This window comes from Pezoporus flaviventris, unplaced genomic scaffold (assembly GCF_033815535.1).
Source record: "Pezoporus flaviventris isolate CSIRO_AGI_PZ_B2104156 unplaced genomic scaffold, CSIRO_AGI_Pfla_v1 ptg000035l, whole genome shotgun sequence".
In the NCBI taxonomy this organism is placed as follows: Eukaryota; Metazoa; Chordata; class Aves; order Psittaciformes; family Psittacidae; genus Pezoporus; species Pezoporus flaviventris.
Genome location: NW_026892583.1, coordinates 3,387,133 through 3,406,477, shown reverse-complemented (window position 1 = coordinate 3,406,477; position 19,345 = coordinate 3,387,133). Strand labels below are relative to the sequence as shown.

The window sequence follows — 19,345 nt, the reverse complement described above, 5'->3', positions numbered from 1 at the left end:
AAGGATGTGAAGGTCCTTGAATATGTTGAGAGTTTGGCCATACACTGGAACAGGCTTCCTAGAGAAGTGGTCAATACCCCAAGCCTGTCAGTGTTTTAACAGGCATTTAGACAATGAGTTAATACCATGCTTTAGCTTTTGATCAGGCCTAAATTGATCAGATGATCATTGTAAGTCCTTTCCAACTGAAATATTCTAGTGTTCTACTCTATTCTATTCCATTCCATTCTAGAAAAAGCTAACCATGATAGCTTGGAAAGGGAAACATGTAGGTTACTGTATGTGCGCTTTTCATGGGGACACTTCTGCTCGAGCCAAATGGAGCAGGGTCAGGAAAGTGCACATCTTTCATGGAGATAACTTGTCAGTTAACAGTATCAGAGTTTTCTCTGGGATTTATACATAGAACATTGAAATCAATTAACAAGTCTTTCAGTCTAGTTTTAAGAAGGTTGGTATCTGAGCCCCTTTTCTCATAGAAATATAGAATGGTTTGTGTTGGAAGGACCTTAAAGCTCATCCAGTTCCAACCCCCTGCCACAGGCAGGGACCCCTTCCACTAGAACAGCTTGCTCCAAGACCCATTCAACCTGGCCTTGAACTCTGCCAGGGATGGGGCAGCCACAGCTTCTCTGGATATCCTGTGCCAGTTTCTCACCACCTTCACAGAGAAGAAGACATTATTTCTAATGTCTAATCTAAATCTTCACTCTTTTCAGATACAAATTTTGAAAATTGTAACCTTTTAAAGCGTATGAAACCAAAAAGATACTCAGATTTGTTCAATTTTGTTGATGATTCTTGAATTCCACAGGTTCGGTCTCCAATGCTGATGAGTTCTGCAGATGAAACTGTTGATCACTGTCAAAATAAGAACGATCTTTTTCTGTAGTAGTTTTCTTTCCTGGAAATCACAGAATCACAGAATATTGGGTAGGAAGGGACCCAAGGATCACCTGGTCCAACCTTCCTAGGCAGAGCATGACCTAGACTGGGTGGTCCAGCACCTTGTCCAGCTGAGTCTTACAGGTGTCCAATAGTGTGGAATCCACCCCTTCCCCGGGGAAATTATTCCAATGGTTGGTGGTTCTCTTGGTGAAAACTGTTCTGAAATCAAGCCTTTGAGGCTCTGGAGGAGGGAGGGAAGTACTACTTCCACTTATTCCTTTTGCTAATGGGTACAGTTCTAAGGAGAATGTTGTGCATTACACAAGTGCTTGACAAGACTTTAAGATCTGCTAATCGGGTTGGCATATATGTTCAAAAATGACTGCATTGCCTGTCAGTGGTTAGCATTTTCATGTACGTCATTCTGATGCTTATTATTAGGGTGGCAGCAACTAATACAACCTTGTTGCAGTTCAGGATAAAAGGATAGTCTTAGTCTTTGTTTTTCTTAATAGCTTTTCTATGCATTTCCTAATGTGTCAGAAAAGCCATAGAGAACTGTATTTATAGCGCAAAAACCCCAACACCCAAACCCTAAAGCCCCACAATTCAAGGAGTGGTTATGTACAGACATTTTAGGACCAGTGTTCATAGCCAGCTGTGTGCATGACTCACAGAACCCAGTGCTCCACAGATACAGTTCCCCTGGTAGCATGGCCAGCAGACAGCAGCCTCCTTCACAGGTGAAGTGCCAGTACCTCCAGCTGCATTGGTGGGGCTCCTCCTTCCCCATTCTTGTCTGCTTCATCACATAAAATCTGTTAGGCTCTGAGCTGATCTTGCTGTGACTTTTTTATCTGTCTGTAAAGTGCGCTTTTATTGTGTGTTGAGTTCCAACACCAGCTGCATCTTCTTGTGGAACTTGTTTCGAAATAGGATTGTTTTTTGGTTGCTGTTTGGTTTATGCACCTGTGATCACAGAACGGTTTGGGTTGGAAAGGACCTTAAAGCTCATCCAACCCCCCTGCCACGGGCAGGGACACCTTCCACTAGAGCAGCTTGCTCCAAGACCCATTCAACCTGGCCTTGAACACTGCCAGGGATGGGGCAGCCACAGCTTCTCTGGGCACCCTGTGCCAGCGTCTCAGCACCCTCAGAGGGAAGAAGTTTTTCGTTGTATCTAACCTAAATCTCTCCTGTTTAAGTTTTAACCTGCTACCGCTTGTCCTGTCACTACAGTCCCTAATGAAGAGTCCCTCCCCAGCATCCCTATAGGCCCCCTTCAGATACTGGAAGGCTGCTATGAGGTCTCCACGCAGCCTTCTCTTCTCCAGGCTGAACAGCCCCAACTTCCTCAGCCTGTGTTCATACAGGAGGTGCTCCAGTCCCCTGATCATCCTCGTGGCCTCCTCTGGACTTGTTCCAACAGTTCCATGTCCTTTATATGTTGGGGACACCAGAACTGCACACAATGCTCCAGGTGAGGTCTCACGAGAGGAGAATAGAGGGGCAGGATCACCTCCTTCGACCTGCTGGTCACGCTGCTTTTGATGCAGCCCAGGATAGGGTATCAGTTATGTCGATTACTGTGGTTGTTGTGCCGGTGTGGCGCTCTGGAAGCTAATACAGTACACACCAACAAGCAGCTGCAAAGCACAGCCCCCGGACTCTGCCTGCGCGTTCTGGGCCAGGCCCCAGGCGCGGCGGACAGCCCGGCAAGGGAAGGGCTGTGGGGGGAGGCCCGGGCTGGAGCAGGCACCGCTGCCCCTCAGCCGCGGAGGGTCGGCGGGTGCCGTGCGGGGCCGCCATGGCCGGAGAGCGGGGCCCGTAGGCTCGGCGCCGCTGCCCAGGGCCGGGGGAGCCCTTCCCGCGGGGCCGCTGCCCTCCCTTCCCGCCCCGGTTATGAAACGGCGGGGGAGGGGCCGGCTGCCGCCTGCCGTGCTCGGCCTGGCCGGGGGAGCGGAGGCCGCCGCAGCGCAGGTGAGAGCGGGGTGGCCGTTCCCGCGCAGGCCGCGGGGGAGCCGGGGCCTGAGGGGCGGCTCGGGGAGGCCGGGGAGCGAGGCGGGCGCTGTGAGGGAAGCTGGAGCTGTATTCACGGCGGGCGGACAGCCGCGGCAGCCATTCAGCTATCGTCGCGAAGTTTGGCTGCCCGGCGCTCCTGGCGGAGGATCCTCTGGGGGTCCCAGCTCCGGGAGGGCTGTGGGAGCCCCCGCACCTCTCCTCAGGGGCGTGCTGGGTTTTTGGTTGTCACAACAGGACACACGAGTCAGAAGAGCGGTTCAGGGGTGGTTGGCAGCCGGGGTAGGAGCGCGGTCCAAGGTGGTGGCTTGGTGGCTGTGAGGAAGTGGTGTTGATAAATAGGAGGTACGTTCTGAGGGTGTTTGGTGCAAGACAAGTGAGCCCTGGCCATCGTCGTAAAAGCTCTGACCTTTTCCTTAGCTGAATCTGAAGAGCTCAGTGTGAGCTACTACAGAAACAGTTAGGGTATTATGTGGTTTCACAAATGTACTTTATGCAGATCTGTGGGTTTCAAGCTTAAAACTTCGGTGGAAGCACATCTGTCAAAACACATTCTGATGCTCTAGGATGCGTTCATTTTCATATGTGAACAAAGAAGAGTTTATTGAACCTGTTCCCTCTCCAGCAGAGCACAACAAAAAGCTAGTGTCGTGCTGATGAAAGAGGATGCAGGTATAATCACTACTTTCAGACCACTGGGGTAGTTTCATTCCAGTTTTCCTCTCTGTTCTCTATTTAAGTGTGTCACAGTCTTACCTTCCATGCTTTGTTTGCTTTTAGTGGTCAGACAGAATGGCTCCAGTGAACCAAGCAAAAGACAAGAAGCAGGAGAAGGCACATGAGCATTGGCCGGAAGAGGCAAAATCAGCTGGGAAGAGGAAACAGGACTACAAGGAGCTAGGGAATGAGCCACAAGCAAAGAAGTTGTTTGTGAGAAAAACATCCAAACCCCCAGAGAAAATTGGTAACGTTTCCTCAGATCCTTACTGTTTCTCCCAATTAGATTTACCCTAAATGACAGGCATTGACTAGTTGAAGAGGGAGAATGCCAAGAAGCATGTTCAGGCATGAGTGTTCAGATGAGGTTATATATCAGAGTGATACATAGACATATACTGAGGTAGTACATCCTCCAGTTACCTGCCTAGTGGGTATGTATGTGTGTGCATGGATGCATGTTTCATTTTTGAGACTCTCCTCCCTTTGGTAGAAGCCTGAAGATGCTGTCACAGCTCATTTGAGGGGGGTTAGACTTTATGTAATTCCTGAATTACCAGATGTTTGCTTTTTCGTAGGGCAGACCAATCTTGGTAATACATTGCTTTTTCTCCCATTCAGTTCATGCAGTTCCATAGTCATAAGGTTGGTATCTTACATCATGCAGCCTAAACTGGTGTTTCTTTGCATATTCTAACTTCTGCTGCAGTAAGTAGGAATATTTCCTACCTCTGTGTTCAGATTAGGCTGGACACAGTTTCCACTAATCACTTCTCATGTGCGTTTTATTCCTTTAGGAGGAGAGGTGATTAAGTTCTAAGGTACTGGAAAGGTTAATGCTTTGCATTATGAAGACATTATGTAGGCTTCAGCTCAATAAGGGCTATTTTTGTAGAATCATAGAATCGTTTAGGTTGGAAAAGAACCCGTAAGCTCATTGAGTCCAGTTAACCTAGCATGGAGTCCGTTAACCTGGCCAAGTCCACCGCTAAACCATGTCCCTAATTGCACATCTGCATGTCTTTTAATTCCTCCACGGATGGTGACTCAACCACTGCCCTAGGCAGCCTGTTCCAGAACTTGACCACTGTTTCAGTGCAGAATTTTTTCCTGATATCCAACCTAAATCTCCCCTGCCATAACTTGGGGCTGTTTCCTCTTGTCCTGTCATTTGTTATTTGGGAGAAGAGACCAACTCCCACCTCACTACAACATCCTTTCAGGTGGTTGTGGAGAGCTGTCAGGTCCCCCTGAGCCTCCTTGTTTTTATCAGATAGAACCTTTAGTTCCAGTGTTTGTTTAGGAGATCATTGGAGGTTCTGCCTTGTGTGGAAATCCCACACGCTCTCTATAAAATTTTGGCCTAAAGGATCCAGAAATTACAGTCAGAGATAGAAGAGTTCTATGATTTTTACTGTGTTCATTGTCTGGTACGTAACTCCAGATTTGGAGCAGTCAGCAGTGTGAGGAATGGATGTGGAGGCTAAATATTGTTTGCAAGGAGTTCTGTGAATAATTGTGAATAGTTGAAGCGTCTTCTGTAGTTAATTTAGCTGCATGACTTTCATTGGAACTTTGTGGCCTGGTCTTCAGTTCTGGTAAGCATCTGCAGTTCTGTAAGAGTCAGAGGGAACTGGATGTAGGTAGTACTTTGGAAAATTGAGGGCAATCATATCTTTCCTTAAACCTTCTTTAAAAGATAAGGACCTTTCTATTTGAGCTTTTCCTATTCCATGTTCCAGGTTGGATTTTTATGTGTTTTGCAAAACCAACTTTTTTCCTCCTTGGCCAGGTTTCCTGCAGCTGAAACACCTTTTTAAGGGGTTTCTTCCAGCAGATTCTAAAAAGGCCTAAAATTTGTTTCTCCATAAATTATCCTTCAAAGTATAAAGGAATTTGGAAAAAATACATTAATTTCTGTGGATGCTAATTCTTCTGTGGGGAAAGAAAAAAAGGAATTAGAATATAAATACTTCTATATCTGTTTTAACAAGTGTGGCAAATGTTGGCACTATGTTGGCATGTGAACAGAGAAGTTTAGCTTCATACCTGTTCATTTCTAGGCTCCAGTGTTGCATTAAAGATTTCGTTTAGGTTCTAATATATAATGGTCCCTATGGATTTGTTTTAAATAAATATCCATCAATGAAAATAACAGTTTTATTTCTTAAGCAATGCATTTATCAGCCAGATCCCCTGGGGTGTTATGGACCATTGCCGTGGGGGTGATTAGATCACAGACACGAGACTGAACAGATCGGGGGTTTATGTAAAAGTCCCTGAAGATAAAAAAACTTGGAACATGAACAAAATGCAGAAGCATGATGTACTCTCAGCAAAAATCACTCCAAACAGAAAGGTTTTCAGGCAGCGAGGAGTCAGCAGGTCTGTTATCAAACCCAAAACTCCGCACTGACAGGCTACAGCACATGCAGATCGAACATTCTGATTGTCAAGGAGGTTTCAGGAACAGTGTGGGAAGTCATGTTGCTGTGCTTGGGGAATTTTCAGGTTTTCTGCTGGTCACACGTCTGACCTTCCCTTTGCTCTACCCAGGGACTTAACCACCTCCCATGGCACATTTCCAGGTTGTTAGGGCTTTGGATAACGTCACTGTGTTTTGAAGGAAGGTTTAACAAGAGGAAGCACACACAAATCTCTGGCAGGCTGTGGGACTCTATACTTGCAGAGGCTGCTGCATCTTGTACGTGAAAGAATCATTTAGAGACTTCTGTGGCTGGAACTTTTGATGGATGTAGCAGCAAATGCAGATGTCTTCCCATGTTGTTTAGTGAGTGAGCATCACAGGCTGATCTCAGTAAGTTTTACTCTTTTCCTTTCTGGCAGGTTGGAGTAGAGGCGGATCCTTGATGAGAAACAGCAGAGTCCTTTTCCATCAGCTGGAGCGGCAGTGCAGCATTGTTCATTATGTGTACCAGAACATGCTGGGAGGCTCCATTCGGGCACAGCTCAGACAGGTGAGGAACTTCTCCTTCATGACCTCTTGGACATGTGTGGTGGGTTGATTTTGGCTGGAGGCTAGGTGGCCACTTCTGGACAGGGGAGAGAAAATATAATGAAAGGCTTGTGTGGGTTGAGATAAGGACTGGGGGAGATCACTCGGCAGTTACCATCATGGGCAAAACAGGCTCAACTTGAGGAAATCAGCTTAATTTATTACCAGTCAAATCAGAGTAGGTTTATGAGTAGGGCACTGGAATGGGTTGCCCAGGGAAGTTGTGAATGCTCCATCCCTGGCAGTGTTCAAGGCCAGGTTGGACAGAGCCTTGGGTGGCATAGTTTAGTGGGAGGTGTCCCTGCCCATGGTGGGGGGGTTGGAACTGGATGCTCTTAAGGTCCTTTCCAACCCTAACTATCCTATGATTCTATGAGACAGGCTGAGAGAGTTGGGGCTGTTCAGCCTGAAGAAGAGAAGGCTGTGTGGAGACCTCATAGCAGCCTTCCAGTATCTGAAGGGGGCCTGTAAGGATGCTGGAGAGGGACTTCATTAGGGACTGTAGTGGCAGGACAAGGGGTAACGGGTTCAAACTTAAACAGGGGAAGTTTAGATTGGATATAAGGAAGAAGTTCTTTACTGTAAGGGTGCTGAGGCACTGAGATGGGTTGCCCAGGGAAGTTGTGAATGCTCCATCCCTGGCGGTGTTCAAGTCCAGATTGGACAGAGCCTTGAGTGACATAGTTTAGTGTGAGGTGTCCCTGCCCATGGCAGGGGGGTTGGAACTGGATGATCTTAAGGTCCTTTCCAACCCGAACTATTCTATGATTCTATGGGAAATAGAACTAAATCTTAAAAACACCTTCCCCCAACCTCTCCTTTCTTTCGAGGCTTAACTTTACTCTTGAATTCTCTGCCTCCTGCCCTGCAGTGGCACAGGGGGACAGGGAATGGGGACTGTGGTGAGTTCATCACACATTGTCTCTGCTGCTCCTTCCTCTTCAGGGAGAGGACTCCTCACACTGTTTCCCTTCTTCATTTTGGGGTCCCTCACACAGGAGACAGTCTTTCATGAACATGAGTCCTCCCCATGGGCTGCGGTTCTTCATGAACTGCTCCAGCGTGGTCTCCTCTCTGCATGGAGCCAAGGGTCCTGCCAAGAGCCTGCTCCAGCATGGGCTTCCCATGGGCTCACAGCTTCTGTTGGGCATCCCCCTGCTCCAGTGTGGGGTCCTCCATGGGCTGCAGGTGGAATCTGCTCCTGGGCTGCAGGGGCACAGCCTGCCTCACCACAGGCTCCAGGGAACGTTCTGCTCCAGTGCCTGAAGCCATCTCAGAGCTGGCTGGTATCTGTCAGACATGGGGGAAGCTTCTAGCAGCATCTTACAGAAGCCACCCCTGTAGCTCCCTTTGCTACCAAAACTTTGCCGCACAATCCCAGTACAACATTTCAGTTCCTTAGATAAAAACATCAGCAGAAGCAGAGAAACTTTAAAGTTCTTCACATACAGTTTGTGGCTCCAAATCTGGAACACCCTTATGTTTCTTAATCCTGTATAATGCAAGAGCTGAGATGGCTTTCCCTTTTGATTGACCCAGCCCTGTCACTCTACATTTTATCCTCTGTTAAATCTGTGTTTTCTTGAATCATATTGTCCTGGTTTCATCTGGGATGGAGTTAGTTTTCTTCCTAGTAGCTGGTGCAGTGCTGTGTTTTGGCTTTAGTCTGAGAATAATGCTGATAACACACCGAAGGTTTAGTTGGTGCTAAGTAGTGCTTACCCTAAGTCAAGGACTTTTCAGTCTCTCATGCTGTGCCAGTGAAGAGAGGCACAAGAAACTAGGAGGGAGCACAGCCAGGATGCCTGATTTAAATTAGCAAATATTCCATACCATAGAACATCATGCTCAGGATATAAACCTGGGGTGTTGGCTGGAAGGGACTGATCGCTGCTTAGGGGCAGGCTGGATATTGGTCAGCGGGTGGTGAGCAGTTGTGTTGTGCATCGCTGCTTGTTTTTTAATCTCTCTTTTTGTTATTTTCCTTTTTGTTATTATATTACACCTGATTTTAATTATTGAACTGTTCTTAACTCACCCCATGGGTTTTACCTGTTTCCCAGTTCTCCTCCCCATCCTGCTGAAGGGGGCAGTGAGTGAGCTTAGTTACCAGCTGGGATTAAATTATGACACATGTTTAAATTTACCGGCTCTGCCATCTGAGTTATTACACAGTGCTACTTTTGCACACTCATCCAACTGTTTCATCATACTAGTTTTGTATTCACTCTAGTTTGCTCATCGGGTTTAGTATGATTTTTGATCTTCACAGACATTCCATCAAGTCCATATTGTTTTACTGTTTGTCAGAGCCATACCCCTTCTTCCATTTGAAAATCAACTTTTTCTGTAACATCCATAGCTGGGAAGCACCTGGGCTAGCTTTATTGTCCAGATGATTTACCTTTTTTAAGCATTCAAATGATAAAGAAAACACCAAACTCATCCAAGCAGAACCTCTTCTGCAGCTGAATAACAATACAGTGGTGTCATGGTTTCTCATTCCTTATTTCAAGTGTTCTGTTATGCTGTACAGTTGAGCTGCAGGCACTTTGGGTGGAGGACCATAATATTGTATCTCTGGATGACATATAACATTCTGGGATGTTCATTGAAGACAGTCATTAAGTGACTTTTACTGGTATGGAGGCATGGTTTTCTCCCTTTATCCTGCTTTTTTAGCTCAGCCCACAAGGCTTCATTTGAAGTGTGATAACTCTCAGTTCTGTCTTGTTCTCTGAGTGCTGTGGCTGATGCGGACTTGCGTGGTCACAGGCTGTTTCTTTGGGGACAGCATGTTCTCTTTGTTCCACAGAGGCTTGGAGTTTTCTAACACTGATGGCAGAAACTGTTAGCTCTCCTTCTTCAGAGACTCTTGGGGATCCTTGCAAAAGTAATAATTCTCTTTCTCTTTTCCCAGTGTCTGCAGCTGCCCTTTCTGCGCTCTCTTGCCTCATACTGCCTCTTTCGAACAGCAAGTCCCTTTGACAGGAGAGTGACATGCCTGGAATGGCATCCAACACACCCTAGTACTGTAGCTGTTGGTTCCAAAGGTGGAGACATCATCCTTTGGGACTATGAAGTACTTACTAAAACCTGCTTCATAAAAGGGGTAAGCCACTGAGTGCATGGAATGGGTGGGAGGGAGGGAAAATTGGAGTACCCCCAAATACTGCATATCAAAACTGAGGTCTGTTGTGGGAAGCACATGAGGGTCTTGGGTTGCTGAGTAGCCAGCTATGGGGCAGGACTGAGGGGCAACAGCATGTCTGTTCCTAAGTCCCAGACTGTTGTAGCACTGGGAAGAACTGGAGCATGTTGATTAAGTTGATAATGAAGCAGTACTTGGTGTGTGTGCAGTGGAAAACTAATACAGCAACTGGCAAAACAATTACCTTAAAAAGGATGCCAGAAGCAAGTAGGCAGAGAGGGTCTGTCTCGTTTAGTCTTGATCTTTCTCTGCTCACCTTTTGTTCTGTGTCAGATGAGGAAACATCTTTGAGTGGGGAGAAACCAATCCCCTTTATGTAAAGTGAGAAATGAAGGTAGAATGAATGGTGTATGTAGCTGGCATGCCTCCTTGTTGCTGTATTCAGCCTCCCATTCTGACAGAGGCTCAAAGACTCTCTAACTTTTATCCCCTTTCTAAAGGCTATACACTGGGAGGAGGTCTGTCCTCCAGAAATTCCAGAGCCATCTTTCTCTTTTTGTAAATAGTGTGGTGCCAGCCAGGGAATACGTAGCCTGGGGACTGAAGGAGTTGCAGTTTTGTCCTCCAAGAGGGCAGCTGTCTTTGACAGCCATCATGTGGGAAGGCATAGTTGTGTCTGCCTCCTTGAAGGGCTGTGGTGTGTTTCACTGTTGCTGTTAAGGACATAGCAGTGAATGCAGACTTACAGAACACACTGTTCTGCTTGCCCATCACTCAGTGGATTTTTCTTTTGTTCATCCCCTTCCTTGTAGATGGGAGCTGGAGGGTCCATCACAGGAATGAAGTTTAACCCTTTTAACCCTAGTCAGCTGTACACTTCGTCAGTTGCCGGCACTACCGCCCTGCAGGATTTTAATGGCAATACTGTCCGGGTCTTCACCAGCACCGAGGACTGGGAGTAAGAAATTCAGAATGCTTTGGGCCTCTGTGTCCTGCTGGCAGGAGCGCTACAGAGACAGAGAGAAAGAGAGAGATGTTTGTCTCTAATATGTGGGCTTCCTCTTCTACACATACCTGTCCTTTATCCTCTGAATTCCAGGGATCCTCTCTCTTCCAAGGAGGCTCACTCTCCCTTTTAATTTTTCCCTGAAATGGGGTGGTGGGCAGGAGAGAGCCTTACTTCATGAAGGGGAGGGACTCTGGTGCTGTTTACTTCCTGTTGTACATGGGAAAGTGAGGGGGTGCCAATGGATTTCTTCAGCTGTCTGTTCTTAAACCTCCCATAGCCCTGGAGACCTTCTAACCTCCTCACCTGTTAGCACTGCTGCTTGTTGTCAAATGGCTTTTACAGGACAATTTATAGTCACCTCAGTGCTTCTCCACAAATGCCATTGACTTCAAGCAGTGCGTGTCATCAGGATCATTCCAATTCATCCCACCTCACTTTTGGTGCTTCTCTTATATACCAAAATTAAGAGTCTGGGCTCCTTCAGTAATGAATGGAAAGAGGAGACGAGTCGCTAGAGCCAACTCTGTCTGCCTGTGCTTAGAATCACCCTCTCAGACTGTTGCTCTTTCTGTGGACTCATAAGGAAGCCTGAGCTCTTCAGTTAGTTAACTTCAGTTCAGTGCTTAAAGGTAAGTGAGGCAATTCGGGTTAGCCTCCTCTACTCTTCCCCACCTGATTCTCTCTGGGTGGCAACTTCCATAGTTGGTTTCCAAATTAGCTTTTCCAGATGGAGCCTGGTAATAGGGCTGAAGAACTAGTCCTGGGATGACTGGCCAGGTGAGCAGGGAGGGATAGACTGGGTCCTGGGACACAAGGATCTTGTATCCCAGCAGGATGCCTGTCACAGCAGTGATGCCTGCATTTGGAAGGGCATGGCCTGCTGCTGCTGTGAGGACAGGCAAGCCTCTTTTGTATCTTCATTTGCTTTACTAAATCTAGTATTTACAGTGAGACTTTATTGTGAGCAGCAGATGGAGTGCTCTTGAGTATCAAAGAATTTGGGGACTCCCAGGTAGCATCCTTCTTTTCTGTCTTTGTGTATGGTTTCTATGTTTCCTCAGTAGATAGATTTGAGGAAAACAACATAACAAAACAATATAACAGTAATGATAGAGCATATCACAGAACATAAGGTTATCGGTAGGATATCTCCCTGCACCACTCTCATCTTGCCTGCTGGTACCTTGAGAAAGACCAGATACAGCGCTGGAAGCAGCCTGTAGGGAACTGGTGAATGAAGTCTCTGCAAGAAAAGCTTAGTGCAGAGCTGTCATGAGGTTTTTATCTGGTTTCGGAATGCAATGGTGCTGGTTTTGTTTATGATCTCCTAAGCCTGGTCTGAGCCAGGTGGGTTCACTGAAGATTAGTCCTACCCCATGGCAGAAAAAGCAAGGCCAATGATGAGCTTTGCAGCCCAAAGTGGTGGGATTGAATTTATAGGTTTGGATTGTATGTGCTTAAGTTGGAAGCATTAGAAAGAGTTTTTATATCCATGCCCCATCAGAAATCTGTGCATTATACACAGGGAAATGGCAGCGTGTCCCAGGAGGTGTGTTGTATTAAGGTTTTATCTTCCACTCTAACCTTGGTGCCTCTTGGCTTTGTGTGTATTCCAGAAGGGGCCAGGAGATTCTCTTGGAGACATCAAGTTCAGTCCTTATGAGGCAGCGAAGCTTTTTGTGGCATCAGGGGATGGCACCCTAAGCCTGCAGGACCTTGAGGGCAGAGCGGTGCAGGTGATCTCCCGTGCCCCGGACTGTGGCCATGAGCACCATAATGTTTGGTGAGAAGGGAGCACCATGAGGCTGACTCTCTGTTCCTCGGGGTTAATGCTGTGCTGCTGCTTGTGCTCTGTAGCATCTTCATCTTTGCCAGTGGTAGGAGACTCTTTGGTATGATTTGGTCCCGTGAGAGGACTTGGAAACGGGCTCCACATTGCCGGGTGGGTGAGAAGCAGGGCAGCCACAGGGCAGGTCTGCTTTTACAGGGGCTGAGCGTGCTGCCTGCATCTTCTGGTATTGCTTTCTGGTGACGCCATCTCCTGGCTTGCAGATGCTGACAGCTTTTCACTTCATAAAGTGTGAGGTGAGAAGAGCAGGAAACTTCCTTTTCATTGCCATCAGTGTTCTGTTTTGTCCGTAGCAGCTCAGGTAGTGTAGAAAAGCCACAAAACCTTCCTGCACAATTGGAGTTTCAGGTTATTGAGTTTACCCTGCTGCCCTTCTGGAGGCTCCAGGTTCATTTTGCTATTTTCATGACCTTGTATTCTAGCATGATTTATCTTTGCAAGTGAACGTTTCCCAGTGAGTTCCTGAAGGACCCCAGCTTTATTCTTGCTGCCTTTCCCCTCCCAGCAGAGCTGGGCTTAAGACCTATATGTCTTTATCAGATAAGGCTGTATTCAGTTTTGTGTCCTGGAGCATGGAGACAGTTTGATGTGCAACTTGCTAGACCAAAGTTTTTGTTTTTTCTTTACTGCTGCTTCAGTGTTTGTGGAGAATGGCATTTTAAAGCTGTTTCTGTGTTTGCCAATGTCACAAGGGTGTTCTGATCTTTCCTAAGGTGTGTCCATGTGCAGGCACCAAGTGGCTCATCAGCCTCCATGTTATGTTCCACTGTCCAAATGTGTCACACTCCATCTGATGAACACTTCACAAACGACTAGGCAGTTACTTCATATTCAGTGACCAACAGAAAGCAACAGTACTCAGGCCCACACCAGCAGGCAGGAGATGGCAGTTACGGTCTCCCTTGTCAGGGACGAGATGTGAACTAGAGCTCCGCTGCCTTCTCTTGCCGGTGGGAGGCAGCACTGATGCTGTGTCTTTCCCCCTAGTTGCTGGTACTGCAGCGTTGATGTTTCTGCAAGCTGCCGTGCGGTGGTGACCGGTGATAACGTGGGCAACGTGGTCCTGCTCAGCACTTCTGGTGAAGAGGTTTGTATGGCTCCATGCAGCGTCTCCTCTACGGGAATCTTTCTGGCTCATGTGCTTTCCTACACTACAGGGACCCTGGAAAGAGGAGCAAGTGTCTTGCAGCTCAGGAGATGAGTCCACTCATTGTCTAGGTGGTGAGAAGTCCTCAGTTCTGCCATTCATTAGGTATTTTCACGCTGTTGAGTGTAATGGTAACAGTTCCCAAACAGGGACTGTGTTATGTGCTGCACCTTCCTTAAAAGTAGTTGCCACTGGCCAGACTAATTGTGGGGTATCATGATGTGAGCACACTGCCAACAGCCATCACTTCCAGAAACAGTGCACTGATGGGCGTCGTTTAGGGGATACTGCTTTGATGCGTATACCCTTCTGTGACCTTGGAGCGGGTACTCAGCGGGAATTCAGCCAATGCTGGGACAGAAAGTGCGCTGTTGCAGTCAGACACGAGGGGGCAGGCAGAGGCAGGTTTGGAGGCTGAACTGGGATAGAGACGCGTTGGGGGCTTTCAAAGGCTGTGTTACCCTTTCTCCTACCTGTGGCGGCAGGTAACATCTGTAAGGGTTTGCCACCGACTGAGCAGTGGCCAGAGGCAGCTGTGTACATTAGTGGGCAGAGTCAGGAGTGCTCCAATGATCTGTGCTAATTCAAGGTTAGTTGCTTCCTCTCCTTTTTTCTCCTCAAAGAATGTGACAGTCTTTTCTGCACTTGGGAGATACCCGTTTTATTGTAGGGAAGGTGGACTTCACCCTTTTGATTAGAAATAATCTTCCAGCTTCAGATACAAGTTTAATCATGTCCAGTTTATATCCATTTGTTCTTGTTAACCAAAATAGTTTTCCTACCCTCATGTTTCTTTGCTGCTGTATTTCTGGAAGCCAATTATATCTCCTTTTACCTTTCTTACTGAGATAAAGCAAGCTCTTTTGGTCTTCTCCCACAAAGCAGTCTCTTGCCTCTTATTATTACCTTGGTAATGATTTTCTGTCCCTGTTCCAGTTTGGTTTAATCTTTCTGGAGGTGGATGACTGACACTGTGTAAAGAACTGCCAGATGTGACCTTGCTTTACACAGTGGCACTAATACTTCCCTCCATGAACCAGGGATTGCGTTTTCCTTTCTTGGAGCTGTAATAAATCAGTGGATCAGAGTTCTCCTAGAATTAAATAGTTCCCAGAGTCATTCTTTTCCTTTCTTTTTCCCAGTGGATAAACTCGAGGTGTATTTTATGAGTTTTGTTACTCTCTGAATGTGAGACCTCTTTACTCCGCACTAGTAGAATTGTTCCATTTCCTTACTCCAGACCTTGGTTACTTTTTTTCTGTGTGACTTTCTTGTTTTCTCTGCTGCAGATTTGGAAGCTGAAACTGCACAAGAAGAAAGTGACTCATGTGGAGTTTAACTCCCGATGTGAGTGGTTGCTGGCCACAGCATCTGTGGATCAGACAGTCAAAATCTGGGACCTCAGAAACATCAAAAACAAAATGAGTGTTCTTCATCTGCTTCCTCATGAGAAACCTGTCAATGCAGGTGAGTTAAGGATTTCATTGCACGGATGTGTGCAGAGTCCGTTCAGCTCAGCTTTTATTGCTGTGGCAGTGTAGCTTTCACTCAGACCTGCAGTCGTGCAGTAGCTGGAAGCAAGGAGGGCATTGGGAATGTGTGGTTGGAGGCAGGGAGGTGGGTAGGGCAGCTGCAGCACGGTCAGACTTGCCATACAGACCTGTGGCACTGTGCTTTGAGAGGTATGTGTCCTGGGTGACAGTATGGTAGCATCAGCAATGGCTGAGATCAGAAAACTCAATTTATTGGGACAGTTCCTTTGACAAAAGCAGAGCTTGGGACTCAGACTTCTTGTTTTCCTGGGTACAGTTTTATCAGTTCAGTGAAGTCTGAACTGCAGGTGTCTGTTTGCAGTTTTCCCACTAACTTTCCATTTGAGCGAGCAAGTTCCTTTCTTTGCAGTGTCTCTTTCTGCCATTCTAAAATGGGAATAATTGTTCTTCCTCTGTAACCCTGTGTTGTAAGTTGCAGCTTACTGATTGTAAGAGCTTTGAGTTTGAGACAGGAAAAGTCTGTTGGGACACATAGCCATATTCACATCCCTATTAAAGAAATAGCAATGGGTCTCCAACGAGAGAAATGTCATGTCTGTGTTTGTCGTCAGTCACAGCACTGTGATCTTTTGTTTGCCTTCCTGTTCCCTTCCCCTAGCTTACTTCAGCCCAACAGATGGTGCCAAGCTCCTAAGCACAGACCAGCACAGTGAAATCAGGGTTTACTCGTCTTCAGACTGGACCAAGCCGCAGCATCTGATCCCACATCCACATCGGCAGTTTCAGCACCTCACACCTATTAAGGTGAGTTAAGCCACTGCAGCCTGAGAAGAGTATCACACTTGTATTAAGGGATGGCTATAAATCAGGAATGGTCTGGTTTCTGGTCGGGATACTGCACTGGTGGGTGGATGGTCACACTTCTGCAACTCCCAGCGGAGCGCTGTTGTGAGGATACTCACATTCCTCAAGCTGTGGGTGAGGTGTAGAAACCGTTGTTCCGTCTACCAGTTGTCTGGTGTGTTTCAGTACAATCTCTGTCCCCTTCTCCTAACCCCCCATTGCTCTGCTCTGTGACCAGGCAACGTGGCATCCTCGCTACGACCTCATTGTGGCAGGTCGCTACCCAGACCCCAAGTTCCCGGGATACACAGTGAATGAGCTACGAACTGTTGATGTATTTGATGGAAACACTGGCGAGATGGTTTGTCAGCTCTATGACCCAAACGCTTCTGGCATCATCTCGGTGAGTTGAGCACTGCAGGTAAAGGGGTTGCTGTGTATTGAGCCACAGCAGAGGGACACGGCTTAGGGTCTAGAACAACAGGAGCATCCTATTTACTTGTAACAGACTCATGCTCTCATGGGGCTGCCAGCTAAAGCTGCTGACTCGAGCAGGGCTGGTCCATGGTCATCTGTGGGGTTTTTGTGATACTCTTTAGCGAGCACTGGGTTTTCCAGATGGTTTATTGCTGTTCTATAAGCTGTGGTGCTCTTATGACCGTGTTATATAAGCAGTGATGCTCTTACAGACTCTGTGTTTCCATTTTCAGCTCAATAAATTTAACCCTATGGGAGACACGCTGGCTTCTGGCATGGGTAAGTAAAAGAGAACCTGGGGCACTAGAACAGACAAAGCATTTTGGATTCTGGCATTAAAAATGGCACTTAAATAGCTTAAGGTATTCTATGCAGTGCAGAGTTTCTGATGCACAGTGTTTAATTTTTCCTCTCAGGCTTTAATATTCTGATCTGGAGCCGGGAGGAGATGGTGGCCAAGAAGCAAGAACATCTTTTGAAAGCCATGACAGAGCAGGGGATTGGAAGCTGGAGTTTGTCCAGATGTGGAGGGCAGAGGCAGGCAAAACCTGGGACAAAGAAACTCAAAGCTAACCTTGTATTGGGAGCTGGAGGAGATGGGAACAAAAAGCAACGGTTCTAAATCACAAAATCCCAGGGAAGGAAGTCAAAAGGGAAGGATGTGGGGAACTGATTCAGTATTTTGGTCCTTTCTGGATCACAGGGTACAAGTTCAGTGTTGGCATCGGGCACTATAAGCTGTGCAGGGCATTAGACTTCTACTTTGTCCTTCCTCCCTGGATCTGATCTTGCTTCCCTCATTCTCATTGCTTCCTTTTCTAGACAGTTGTGTCAGTACTCAATCCTCCTCCATGGGGAGTTACTACCCACTTTCTGAGGCATTAGGAAAACTTCAGAGGTGTTCTGACATCCTGATGAAGTGACTGCTTCCAGCCTGCCACATCTGCTTGTCATCACTTGTCAGAGGTTACTACCTCTTGCAGTCTGCTGTGGAGCAGCTCCTGACAGGGTCCCCAGCCTGTTCTAGTCAAACTGTGCTGAGAAACCCTTTGCTAACAAGATGAACATCCTGAAAAGGTGGAATGTTCACAGGGGTGAGGCAGTGGGTACCTCAGGGAACATCAGACTCTGTTGTATGCAGGCTTGGAGAATGTGTATCAAGACCTCAGGCTTAGCCTATTCTGTGCTTGCAGCTGTTAAACTAGACCATTAAGAACATGATGCTGCCAGAGCTCTCTATCCACTTCATGGGATGCAAGGGCAGTATGATGCTGTAGTTCCTGTTGTCAGAGCTCTAGGCTTTTTCTTGCCTTTAATGGGAGTTTTTTGCAGCCATGCCTCTGTGCTTCAGAGCATTGGCTAAAAGGTGATGTAAAGCAGATGTGAGGAACATCTTTGAAACATCCCTGCTCAGAGCCAAATCTCAAGACTGCTGTTAAACTGAAAGGTTTTGCTTTTTCTAGTTTGTTTACAAGGCTGCCTGGGGCCCTGCTGCCGTCCCAGGGGTTGGGACGGGCTCCAGGCCTGCTCACATTCTCTGTGTTCACTTTTATAGTTTCGCAGTATTGATATTAATAAAGTTTTGTACTAAAGTTCCTCAATACAGAGTGGCTGCTTTGAGCATCCTGCTGGACTGCTTTATACAAGGGCAGGAGTTGGATCCTTCTGCAGGAGCAAACAGAGACCTAGAACAGCTGTGGAAGTATCATAGCACTGTGTCTGCAACAGACCATTCCAGGTTGGGTGGGTTGTGTTATAAGTTCTAGCTGTAGTCAAAAGTAGTTTGAATTCTCTGCTGTAAGGGTGACTGTATTTCAGGGAGTGACTTTGGGATGGGGTGCACTGCAGTTAGTACTGCCTGTTTTCCAGCACTGAGCACGCTAGTGCCCTGTGAGCTCTTAGAGAAGATGAGGAGTAGTTAGGTGCAAATTTGATTTTAATCATGAAATGTATCGGAACAATTACAGAAAATCATTCACAGTCAAAGTGTTTAAATCATCATAGAAACCTTTCCTCTGTGTGCAAAATTTGCTGACTTTAAAAAACAGGTCTGGGCCTCTTCAATGCACTTTCTATTACCTCTTGTGCGTGTTCTCACGGGCAGTAGCTTTTTCTTCATGACTGTCTTGCTGTGCAGAAGACCTAGATTATATTTTCAGAGGACAGAAAGGTGAGGAAGATGCTGAGAACAGCAAGCTGCTTCTGCTGATTTAGTGTTCCCATGCTAGGAGGTGCTAGTTATGGTGGAGGGAGAAGTTCCCATGGTACTCCAATAGGGGAAGAAAACCTAAGAGTAGGCTTCAGCCGCCAAGAGGGGAAGGGAAGTGCACCAGAAAGGGAAGTAAAAGTGGGAAGTGAATGTGCAGCATCACCATGTGAAGAGCCTGTGCTCCTGGTGCCTGCCGCAGTCTCTCCTTTCCTGCCAAGAGCTCCAGGGCCAGGTGGTGAGTGCTTGGCATGGAGCGCCTGCAGCAGCTGCACTGCATACAGAGGCCAGCCCAGAAACAGAACCACGCTTTGGACAAAATGCCAAACCCTGGGGCAAGTGAGGGTGGGCGGTTTCTGTTTGTTGTCCATCCAGTGGGAAAGGTAGGAAGGAAAACTACAGACCCTGGCATTTAATCTAGTCTTAGGTACAGCTCTGCTACATCTCTTTAATTCCAGCATAAAACCGTTCTGCTGGTAAAGTGTCTTCCTTCGGCTCATAGCTGAAATCTGGACTGCCTGCGGAACTGG

General features: G+C 47.0%; 1 protein-coding gene across 2 annotated transcripts; it reads left to right on the top strand.

Annotated features, from left to right (window-relative positions):
• The first annotated feature begins 2,716 nt into the window (after positions 1-2,716).
• Positions 2,717-18,210, top strand: DDB2 (damage specific DNA binding protein 2). Of its 2 annotated transcripts, none has more exons than XM_061462164.1 (11): positions 2,717-2,868; positions 3,688-3,871; positions 6,472-6,602; positions 9,561-9,752; positions 12,417-12,583; positions 13,637-13,736; positions 15,086-15,263; positions 15,948-16,093; positions 16,371-16,535; positions 16,843-16,888; positions 17,026-18,210. In XM_061462164.1, exons 1-11 carry the CDS (start codon positions 2,791-2,793, stop codon positions 17,229-17,231), a joined length of 1,593 nt encoding a protein of 530 aa, XP_061318148.1. In that variant the 5' UTR covers positions 2,717-2,790; the 3' UTR covers positions 17,232-18,210. The 2 variants fall into 2 exon arrangements, with proteins under 2 accessions (XP_061318148.1, XP_061318149.1); XM_061462165.1 differs by lacking the exon at positions 12,417-12,583 and adding an exon at positions 10,604-10,749.
• Positions 18,211-19,345: the final 1,135 nt, after the last annotated feature.

Excerpts from the sequence above, each read along its gene's own strand:
- DDB2 (XM_061462164.1), top strand. The coding sequence starts at position 2,791 with ATGAAACGGCGGGGGAGGGGCCGGCTGCCGCCTGCCGTGCTCGGCCTG. Across the intron at positions 2,869-3,687 it reads CGGAGGCCGCCGCAGCGCAG|TGGTCAGACAGAATGGCTCC; the intron begins GTGAGAGCGGGG and ends GTTTGCTTTTAG. Across the intron at positions 13,737-15,085 it reads TCAGCACTTCTGGTGAAGAG|ATTTGGAAGCTGAAACTGCA; the intron begins GTTTGTATGGCT and ends TCTCTGCTGCAG.